The 10388-nt window shown below is 58.0% G+C and overlaps 2 protein-coding genes across 7 annotated transcripts in view; one reads left to right on the top strand and one right to left on the bottom strand.

Moving 5' to 3' along the window:
* The first annotated feature begins 1256 nt into the window (after nucleotides 1-1256).
* Nucleotides 1257-5626, top strand: G6PC3 (glucose-6-phosphatase catalytic subunit 3). Of its 2 annotated transcripts, XM_081219213.1 has the most exons (6): nucleotides 1259-1570; nucleotides 3474-3580; nucleotides 3991-4081; nucleotides 4279-4397; nucleotides 4581-4722; nucleotides 4957-5626. In XM_081219213.1, exons 1-6 carry the CDS (start codon nucleotides 1353-1355, stop codon nucleotides 5318-5320), a joined length of 1041 nt encoding a protein of 346 aa, XP_081075339.1. In that variant the 5' UTR covers nucleotides 1259-1352; the 3' UTR covers nucleotides 5321-5626. The 2 variants fall into 2 exon arrangements, with proteins under 2 accessions (XP_081075340.1, XP_081075339.1); XM_081219214.1 differs by lacking the exon at nucleotides 4279-4397 and having other exon boundaries at nucleotides 1257-1570; nucleotides 4957-5117.
* A 1944-nt stretch (nucleotides 5627-7570) lies between these two features.
* The window catches only part of HDAC5 (histone deacetylase 5), a 35330-nt gene continuing 32512 nt past the window's right edge, over nucleotides 7571-10388 (bottom strand). For all 5 annotated transcript variants that reach the window (XM_081220152.1, XM_081220153.1, XM_081220155.1 and 2 more), the window contains 7 exons: nucleotides 9677-9796; nucleotides 9327-9424; nucleotides 9056-9174; nucleotides 8447-8580; nucleotides 8097-8181; nucleotides 7788-7953; nucleotides 7571-7696 (listed from right to left, as the gene is read on the bottom strand). In XM_081220152.1, coding sequence (XP_081076278.1) covers nucleotides 7657-7696; nucleotides 7788-7953; nucleotides 8097-8181; nucleotides 8447-8580; nucleotides 9056-9174; nucleotides 9327-9424; nucleotides 9677-9796 — 762 coding nt within the window. In that variant the 3' untranslated portion in view covers nucleotides 7571-7656. The remainder of the gene's footprint in view (nucleotides 7697-7787; nucleotides 7954-8096; nucleotides 8182-8446; nucleotides 8581-9055; nucleotides 9175-9326; nucleotides 9425-9676; nucleotides 9797-10388) is intronic.

Here is a 10388-nt window from a genome sequence, read left to right as displayed (position 1 = left end):
CTAAGCAGAGGTAACTGCAGACGTCAGGACCCCTAAAAGGAGAGAGCTTGGTGATTTCAGGGAGCATAAAGTAGCTCAGAAATATCATGAAACAGAATGTGGGACTGGGCTGGTAAAAGTTGTCTTGGCTAGAGGCCAAGCAAACTTTCAAAGACTAAGAAAATTTAGGCTTTTTCCTAGGGGCAACTGAAAAACATTTAGCAAGGGAGCAAAATGAGATTTGTATCTAGCTTCCTTTCCCCACACCTTTTTAATTAGTGAAATTAATCTCTTTGCAAGAAGAACCCAAATTTACATTCTCATTTTCGCCCCTCAAAAACTCTCCAAGGACAAAGTTGCTTGAGGTAGGAGGGAACGACATCACCAGTCTCCTCCCACCTCACCTCTGCCTCTAGGCAAGACCTCACCTAGAATAGCTGAGATTTCTATTTTGTGTGTTCCTCCAAAGGATTATTCCAATTTTTGTCGCCTCTCCTCTTCCTTTACCAACCCAGCTACTATCTCATGGTTTATCTGCCCAGCGGGGTTCTGCAAGGCAACATGACAAGATGACGAAAGGAGAGGGGCAAGGCGAGCACAGAACTGGGAGGGAGGGTGATTTAGACTGTGCTATGCGTAACAACTCTCAAGCCGTTAGGGATGACCCCTCAAAATCAAGAGGCTGATCTGTCAGCCTCCAAATCAACAGCAGAGGAATTCAAGCAGGAGAGTCTTGGGCTGGCGGAGGAAGGCGTGTACCGATTAGCCAGCTGTGTGTGCAAACGTAGGGGCCCGCTTCAGCGCCGACCAGGGATGCCTGGCTCCCCGGAGCAGGGGTTGTCCCTAGCCTTCTCTCCAAGAGATCTCGAAATATTTTTGGAGGGTAGCGGTACTGGAGGAGAAAGGTCGGGTCTGGAAGGAATCCTGGCCCGGGATATTACATATCCATCTGCACAGAAGTAAAGGAGGGATCCTGGACGCACCGCCGACCCTCAGGTTAGTCTGTCCCATGACCCGGAACAGCAGCTGGAGCCGCCTCTACGCCCTCTGCCCACGTGCCGGCAATAGCAGCCACGTGGGGCTCTGCGGAAACGCCTTCGAAAAGATTTGTCCCCTGCGCTGCCCAGTAGAGAGGGAGGCCCGGGAAGAGCGCAGGAGGAGGAAACGGCACCGGCAGGAGGCCTGGCTCGCGCGAGCCTGGGGCTGCCGGAGGCGGGGCAGGGAGGCGGGGCTTTCCCGGCCACCGCCAGGGGGCGGGGCCTCGGATCCGAAGGGTGGGCTTTGGAGGGCCGTGAGGAGCTGCTTCCTGGTCGCCTGGACCCCTCGGCTTCCGCTTTAGCTCGAACCCTGGCCGGGCCGGCCGCGGGGTCGCCATGGAGTCCACGCTGGGCGCGGGCATCGCGATGGCGGAGGCGCTGCAGAACCAGCTGCCCTGGTTGGAGAACGTGTGGCTCTGGGTCACCTTTCTGGGCGACCCCAAGAGCCTCTTCCTGTTCTACTTTCCCGTGGCCTACTACGCCTCTCGCCGGGTGGGCATCGCGGTGCTCTGGATCAGCCTCATCACCGAGTGGCTCAACCTCGTCTTCAAGTGGTGAGACAGCGAAGCCCTCCGGCGTCCTGGTCCCCCACCCCCAAAGGCCCTGAGCCCTGTGCAGTCCTTGATCTCTCTCGTCAGCTGCCTCAAAGGCCTGGCTTCCCCCCAACCCCCCGACAGTGAACCCATGGCCTTAAGACCTCCCACCCCTACCCCGTGGCCACTGACTTTTCCCCTATGAGCATCTTTGTGCATCTTGGACCTCAGAGTCCCCATCCTAATCATTAAACTGGTGTTTAACGGGCCTGATCAGAGAAATCACCTAAGGGGGCATATTTAAAATGCAAATACCCCATTCCACTTCAGACAGACTGATTTTGAAACTCCAGGGGAGGGGCTGGGAATCTGTATTTTAACAGGCATCCGTGGTGACTTAAGTAGCAGAAAGTCCTGCTTCTCAACTCACTCTTTGATTTATTTATTCATTCGTTTATTTGACATAGTTTTTAAGAAGCATGCTTTGTGCCAGGCTTCACACTAGCGGCTAAGGACAGAAAAGTCTTGCAGATTAAGGTGTGGTCCCCCAGACCATGGCCAGCAGCACAAGGGGCATTTGAAAACTCGCTAGAAATGCAGAATCTCAGGCCCCACGCCAGAGCTACTGAATCAGAATCTGCATTTTAGCAAGGACCCCAGGCGATTTGTGTGCACAGTAAATTTCAAAAAGCACTGGGCTAAAGCATTGCCTTCCAGGGAACACTGTCTCTTCTCCCTTTTCCCCTTCATTCACTAGTAGGCTCTGCACACAGACTTAGAAGCCAGGAACCCCAGGCAAGTGGGTGGGGCCCTTGGGGTGTATCTCTTTGTGCCACCTGTTCTCTCTTGGGTGCAGAAGGGAGCTATACTTCCCGCTGGGCATGCAGCTGCACCTCCCCTCACCCCTCACCACTGTCTCTGTTGCCAGATTTCCAGGCTGGGGGAGGGAGGGGAGGTTCATAGGAGACACTTGAATGGATGGGCTGGAATGACTTGCTGAAAAACAAAATACCTTCCCTTCCACTCTTCTCAGCCAGGGCGTCATCCCTGCTGTAAACGGAAAGCAATTGTCTGATCACTTCCTTCCTACTGAATTGCTCTTTGCTTTGTGCCCTCCTTCCTCAGAGTCTGTATAAGCCTTCCTCTCTAGTCCTGTTCCCCTAAGACCACCCCCTTGGGTAGACACTGTTAACACCCCCCCACATGGCAGAGCCCCTATTCATTTCCTGAGTATGTGTTGAGCATCTGGTGCGTGATCCGGGCTCACTTTTTGGCGGGGAGAGGCAAGTCCCTTCCGCACCTCCCTCCCCAGCACTTGGCTTCCTGCCAGGATCTCTTCTGCTCTCCCACCTTTTCTCTTTCTGGCCACAGCAGCCTCTGCAGTGTGTTTCCCAGGGTCCAGTGAAGCACCTGGCTAAGCCAGTGGATTTTGAACTTTTTTGTCTTCCTTATTCTCTCCCAGCCTCCTTGTCCATTCCCCACTCCCATTTTCAAACACGAGAGGCTTACCTAAGTAACTCAGGCTGGAATTTGGGAAATGGAGAGAGGGGAAGCAGGAGGGTCAGTGAGGGTCTGGGGAGGGAGGGCGAGGGGCAGGTCCTGGGCTCTTTATAGACGGCAAGAGCGGAGCTGGCCCTGCGGCGGGAGGGCTAAGAATGGGACTTCGGAGCATCTCAGAGCACACACATGCACACACCACAATCTCTTGCCTCCTTATCCCTTTAAAACAAATAGCATGCCTTCTCCTGTTCCAAGGTAAAAAACCCTGGCAAGGCAATGGCACAGAACTGGACACCCTTTCTGACTCCAGCCTGTACGCCCTCCGGAGTACTCCAGGTGTCCTACCTCACCACCACCACCACCACCCCCCCGTTCCCCTGGCTGTGTGTGCGTGGAATGGCATCTTGCATCTGTTCTCTTCTAGGTTTCTGTTTGGAGACAGGCCCTTTTGGTGGGTCCATGAGTCTGGGTACTACAGCCAGGCTCCAGCCCAGGTTCACCAGTTCCCCTCTTCTTGTGAAACTGGTCCAGGTGAGAAGCCTCAAACTTCCCTCTCCCAATGTGGTTAGGGTTCGGTGAGCGTTTGGTAGTACTTTTTAGCTGGGGCAACCTAATCAGAGGCCCAGCCTCTCAGTTACTGGGCCGGAGAACAAAGAAACCCAGGGAAGACCATGCTGAATTATAGGAGAAGAGCAGCCGTGCCAGTGTGCCAGCTGTCCACCTTGTATAGAGGAAAGCCAAGAGCCGAGGTCAAGGCAGAAGCCTGAGAGCAGTGGCCTCAGGCGGGGACGAAGAAGGCTTCAGGGCAGAGGCAGCTAAGGGTCAGTGCTGGAGGAAGGCTCTCCCCTCGGCCACGGGGAGGCAGCTGTGTTGAGCAATCACCAAGGGCACCTGGGTTCCACCCGCGTCCTCTCACCACAAGCTTCTGAATCCCCTGGCAGGCAGCCCTTCCGGACACTGTATGATCACAGGAGCAGCCCTTTGGCCCATAATGACGGCCATCTCTTCCCAAGTGGCCACTCGGACCCACAGGTACACCTTGGCATTGCCCACCAACGGGGGCAGAGGTGATGGTACCCTGGACCCAAAAGACCCAGCAGCAGGGCAGCCTGGGAGCTGGAGTCCTGCAGACCCTGGGGCATTTGGTCAAACTGTGAGGTGCCTGGGTGCTGAGGGAAGCCCAGCTGTGCGTGGACACCTCCTGAACCATTTGCCTGTCTTCCTTTTAGCCGCTGGGTGAGGGTGATACCTAGCTTGGCTTATTGCACCTTCCTGCTGGCGGTCGGCTTGTCGCGGGTCTTCCTCTTAGCACATTTCCCTCACCAGGTGTTGGCTGGCCTAATAACTGGTGAGCAACTGGGGCAACAGGGTGGACCCAGAGGGTGCCGTTGGCAGTGGGAGGACCAGTGTACGATCTTCCCATTGTACAGCCAACCCCAAGGCCCCCCTTCTCCTGCCAAACTACCCTGCGGCTCGGGGTGGGGGTCACATCCCCAAACTCCTTGAAGGTACTGTCACCCCACTTCCCCAGGTGCCGTTCTGGGCTGGCTGATGGCCCCCCGGGTGCCCACGGAGCGGGAGCTCAGCTTCTACGGGTTGACCTCACTGGCCCTCTTGCTGGGTGCCAGCCTCATCTATTGGAGCCTCTTTACGCTGGGCCTGGATCTTTCTTGGTAAGTCCTGCTTTGACGCTTGGGCAAGTTGGGGTCTGTCCTGCCTCACCTATACCTGGCCTGGTGGGTCTCTGGTTGGTTGTAGCTAAAACGGGACACATTAGCTGTTCACAAACATCGAGTCTTCTGGGGTCACGGCAGAACATGGCGGTAGGCCCCGAAGGGGTGGAGAGCCATCAGCCCTCTAGGACCCAGGGGAATCTCTCTCCTGGCAAAGACTCTTGCTCCCCACAGGTCCATCAACCTAGCCTCTAAGTGGTGTGAACGGCCTGAGTGGGTGCACTTGGACAGCCGGCCCTTTGCCTCTCTGAGCCGCGACTCAGGGGCCGCCCTGGGTCTGGGCATCGCCCTTCACTCCCCCTGCTATGCCCAGGTGCGGCGGGCATACCTGGGACACGGCCAGAAGCTAGCCTGCCTTGTGTTGGCCATGGGGCTGCTGGGCCCCCTGGACTGGCTGGGCTACCCCCCTCAGATCAGCCTTTTCTACATCTTCAATTTCCTCAAGCACACCCTCTGGCCATGCCTGGTCCTGGCCCTCGTACCCTGGCTGGTGCACACATTCAGTGCCCAGGAAGCACCACCCATCCGCTCTTCCTAACTCTAGGTGCCTCCTACAGCCACTCTCCCTCACACAAAGCCCACACTCCGTGACCTCCACACTCCGCGGAGGCAGCCCCGCCCCCTTCCAGCCCCCAACAGGCCCTGCTCATGGTGAATTTTCTACTTCTCCCACCACCTGGTCTCAGCCCCAGAGAAGGGCCTTCTCTCTCCCAGGAAGGCTGGTCCTCCTCCTGCCTTCCCTCCCAAGTCCCCAAAGGGCAAAGGCAACAGCGAGACCAGTGGGTTCCTGTAACACTGTGAGGGGCTCAGAGCAGCCCCAATAAAGCCCTTCCACACCTCTGGACTCCTCTCTTGACTCTGTGCACATCTCCACTGGACTTGCCTGTGTGGCTGCACGTGGAACCCTTGCCAGGCCACCTGTTCTGCACCTGCTTCAACCCTGTGCCCCCAGAGACTGAGAGTCAGAAGGAACAGGGAGACCTTCAGCCCTGGGCCCCCTCCCCACCATCACCACGTAGGCCACACAGAGGTTCCAGGAGATGCTGTGGCTACGTTCAGTGAAACCTTGTTCTTAACCCACAGGACAGAGATCCCACTCCCTCCCACCCCAGCCTCTTGTTCCCTAAATTGGCTAGTCCAGGGGCTGGAGAAAAGAAGAGTAGTTTTTTTTTGGCCAGGAGGGGGAATGAGACCCTCAACTCCATTTGAGCGCCCAGAGAACAGAGACATTGGCGCCAGAAACAAGTTTATTTACACAAGGACACACAGTGTAACAGGTTACAAAACACTTAACTGAAATCCATGTCCAAGGAGACAAAGCAAGGAGTGGGTTTACATGAGAACCAGACCGGCCGTGGGGAGAGGGAGGGTAAGCGGCCCGGAGCTGGGGCTCAGCATGGGGAGGCCTGGTACACTGGGCCCAGCCCCATCCCCATCCCCCAGGAGGATCTAGAACACACTAACAAGACACAAGCGCACAATGAACCAATGGTGGCGGGACTCCTGCCCCTCCCCTGGCTCCCTCAACCCTGCTCAGGCCCGCATTAGGATAATAAATATGTAAACAGATTGGTGGAGCCCTGGGGACGGGAGGAAAGAAAGTTTATGCGGTGTTGGGGAGAAGGAGGGAGGAAGACTCAGCCCCCTAGGAGCTGCTTCCCATCTTTGGTTTCCCACAGGCTGGAGAGCATTCGCTAGAAGCCTTGTGGGCTCCTAGCCCTGGAAACAAGAAGGCTAGCAGGGCTTCTGGGAAAGAGAAAGGGCAGTGCCCAGCCCCATCCTGGTCTTAGTTCCCTTGGGCTGGTGGCCCACAGAGGAAGCCCAGGAGGAAGGCAAGCTACAGCTGAGGGCAGACTCCTGGGTTCTAGCCCTGGCCCTTCTAGAACTCCCACTCACCATCCCCAGGCTTCAAAGCCAAAGGCCCCAGGAGAGAGGTGGGCCACTGACCCTTCTGCCTGTAGCATGCTGGATGGCTGGGGAAATCTGGTCCTGAACAGCAGGGGGGCTCTCACCAGCCTGGAGCCCCCCTGCAGGGACCACCTTCTCCCCTCTCCCCAGGCTGTGCCAGCAGAGGGTCAGGGAGGCCGAAGATGGAGAGCAGGCCTGGCTCCGTGCCTCCTCTTGGCCCCTCAGAACCCAGGAGTGCAGCTTCAAACCTCCCCACACGCTTTCACCCTCTCCAGCCCCTGAGAAGGGGAAATAGGCCCTGAGGAGGGTAAAGCAAGACAGCCCTGCCCGCAGACCTCAGGCCCATATCCTAGAGCACAAAGCTTCCCTTCGGCGCTGAGGCCAGGAGAGAGGAGGAGGAGAGAGGGGTCTGTGTGGAGATGGTGAGGACACTGGGGGAAAAGAGTGAGAATCGCAGGGCGGGAGCCCACCTCCCCTCCACTCTACATCTTTAGACTGTAGAGGGACCCTCCGGATCCTCCCCTGGGGCTGGAGAGGGGAGGAGGGTGAAATTAAGGCATTTCCCCCTAAGTCCGCTGAAGCCAAGGCACCAAACTTACTGTTCCCTCCTCACTCAGGGGGACCCCAGAACCGGAAGGTGCTATCTGGGCCCCAGGCCCACCTTGAGCTGGCCCAAGCTCCAAGGGCGACAAAGACAGAATTCAGGAAGTGGGTGTGGGGTACAACGTGAGGGAAGGGCTGGAAAGGGTACCCCTCGCCCTACAGAGGGCGCAAACTTCTAGAGCTGAGACATGGGCCGCGGTGGGGGGGGGAAGGGGGGGCCTGAGGCAGCTTAGAGGAGCAGGAGGGGCGAGGCTGAGAGAGACCCACACGGCACACGTTGTTGAATGTGTGACTTTTTGTTTTTTAATAGAAAAAATAAACAAAATCACAATGATGAAGCCCAGAGGGGTGGGGGCCAGGGCGTCACAGGGCAGGTTCCTGCTCCATGGGCTCCTCTGCCGGCCTGTGGGCACAAGCACAGAGAAGGGCACTGAAGCAATGCGGGATGGGGGGGAGCAGTCTGGGCGAGGGCAGGGAGGTGGGGGGCACCTCACCTGGGGCTGTGCTCCCGGCCTGCAGCAGCCTGGGCCTGCTCGGCCCCCACCGACAGCAAGGCCATGGCGCTCACAGTCTCAGCCTCCTCTGTCTCACCGGCCTGGGCCTCCCGCAGGGAACGGCCTAGACCAGCAGCGAACCTCTGCACACAGCTCCAGTGTTTGCCTGTGGTTGAGGGATGGGCTGGGGGTCAGGGAGAGCCAGAAACCCCCAAACGTACGGACACCCCCAGCCCTGGCCCTGGCGTCACGCAAGCTCCGCCCCCTCGGCAAGCTGGGCCCTGAGTCCCTCTGCCTGTGCCCACGCACTCTGGATCTCGATGACTTTCTCTAGCGTGGCCACTGCGTTGACGTTGGGCTTTTGTTGCAAGACTGCCTCGTCCAAGGGCTGCAGCTGGCAGGGGAAGGAAGAGAAGGCTTAGAGTGGCTGCCCCTCGAACCATCCCGCCGTTCAGCCCCGTGACAGGGGCAAGCATAGCCCTTCTGGGGAAACCTCTATTTAGAAAGCCTTCCCTGGCCACCACCTGTCCTCAGGAATCAGGAAAACCTCCCCAAGGGCCCTCGGTGCCGCCTGACCCGGGAAAGGGACCCTCCCTCGCTGGCCCCTTACCCCCTGGCCTACTGGCCCACCTCCCCCAGTCCCGCTGTGCACCCCTCACCTCCACGCTGAGCAGAGCGGAGACACAGGCCTCAGAGGCATCACAGATGGCGGTCAAGTCATGGCCTCCCTCGAGGGCCAGCACCACCCGGCCCCCTGCCAGCGTCATCAGCTGCCTGGTCAAGTGGCCAAAACCTTTAGGGACGGGTGAAGGGAGGAAGAGGAAACGGTTAAAGGAAAAACTCAATTCAAGAAAAAGTAAGAACGGAGAGAAAAAGAAACAAGAGATGGGACAAACAGCACAAAAGAAGATGGTGGATTTAAACCCAAATAGATTATCCATAATAAAATTCAGTGTCAGTGGACTAAATGCTCCATAAAAGACAAAACATAAGAAGCTAAAAAGATCCAATTACACGTCTCCTAAGGAGCACCATGAAAAACCACCACTGAAACATGAGGGACCAGCGAGCTCCATCCCTACAACTCCTGGAGGAGATACTCCCCCCAACCTGCTGGCCCCTCGAGGCCAGGGTTGGCAGAGGGAGAGTGGGAGGATGCTGCCAGGATGATTCCAAGTCTTAGACCTGCCTTCAACCCTCCTCCCAACCTCCCACTTGACCCCATCTTCACTGCTCCAGAGCCTCCCTCGGTGCCCCCACAGGCTCACATCTGGCGGTGACAGAGTATCCACCCAGCGGAGACAGGTGTCCCTCAACAGCATCAAACCCGGCGGAGACCAGGACCACGTCAGGTGAGAACTCGTGGGCAATGGGCATCACCACTGTCCTGCAAAGGGAGGGCCCAAGCTGACGCTGGCAGGTGGCTCGGCCCCCCGCAGAGCCGACCCCCTCCACCCACGCGGAACTGAGTGCCTTCTGCCCCTCCCACGGCAGGGCCCGGCGGTTCCCACCCCTCCCTCGGCTCTTCTCAGTCCCCACCTGAAGGCCGTTAGGTACTCCACGTCTCCGATGGGGGGCTCCACACCTCCCGTCCATGCCACGTTCACATTGTACCCCACGCCCGGCCCTCCGCCAACCTGGCAGCACGGTGGGGGAGGGGTTACTCTCACTGCCTGGGGATCCCAGACGTTGCCCCGCCCTCAGCCCTGCCGCCAGCCCTCACTCCACTGACCTCTGTTCTGCATGGAGGGGCAGTTGGCTGGCGTGGTCCTCCCACTAGAAGCCCAGACTCCCCAGGTACCAGCACCACCACGGGCCTCCATGGCTCCCTGCCAGGTCCCATTCTGCTATCTCCCCGAGGGCCCCACGTTTGAGCCCAGGAGCTGTACCTCTTCAGGAGCCCCAGAGCCCGGAAAGAAGTTCCCATTGTCATAGCGATGCAGGGAGATGTACAGCACGGAGGGGTCGTTGTAGAACGCTTGCTGGGTGCCGTTGCCGTGGTGAATGTCCTAGTGGGAAGGGGTGGGAGCGTCAGGGAAAAGGCCCAGGGTCTGACCCAAAGGTCAGAATTCTGCTTGGCCCACCCCGACCCTGTGGTGGACTCTGGGGGTGCAGCCCACCACTCGCTACAGGGCATCTGTGTTCTGTTCGCCACGGAATCACCCCACGCTTTTCTAACCAGGGTCTGCGGGCCGGGACATGGCACTGCACAGAGGAGACACAAAGCCAGGGAACGAACGTGGTGGATCTCCCTGCGAGCCCACTCTGCTCAGCAGTGTGGAGGGAAACAGTGCGGCTAGTCAGGAATTGGAAGCAAACAGATGCATTCTGAAGAAGAACCCAACATCATGAACTTTGAAGCCCAAGCTGGGGCAAGCCCTGCGACAGGGGCAAGAGATTAGATCCCTCGAAGAGATTAGATCCCTCCTTGCCGAGGCCTGCTCCCCACAGGGAGCGGTGGGGGCCTTTCCCTCTGTCGTGAGAGGCAGGGGCGGAGAAGCACAGCGTGGCAGCAGGAGCAGAAATGCCGGGGCCCACAGGCCTGATCTGAAACCCAGTACCAACATCCCAAGCTAAGTAACTTTGGTTGGGTAAGTCCCC

The sequence above is a fragment of the Mesoplodon bidens genome, assembly GCF_964165515.1.
Source record: "Mesoplodon bidens genome assembly, chromosome: 19".
In the NCBI taxonomy this organism is placed as follows: Eukaryota; Metazoa; Chordata; class Mammalia; order Artiodactyla; family Ziphiidae; genus Mesoplodon; species Mesoplodon bidens.
Note: the sequence above shows the minus strand (reverse complement) of the source record. Positions and strands in the feature narration are given on the sequence as shown.

Excerpts from the sequence above, each read along its gene's own strand:
- G6PC3 (XM_081219213.1), top strand. The coding sequence starts at position 1,353 with ATGGAGTCCACGCTGGGCGCGGGCATCGCGATGGCGGAGGCGCTGCAG. Across the intron at positions 3,581-3,990 it reads TTCTTGTGAAACTGGTCCAG|GCAGCCCTTCCGGACACTGT; the intron begins GTGAGAAGCCTC and ends ATCCCCTGGCAG. Across the intron at positions 4,723-4,956 it reads CTGGGCCTGGATCTTTCTTG|GTCCATCAACCTAGCCTCTA; the intron begins GTAAGTCCTGCT and ends TGCTCCCCACAG.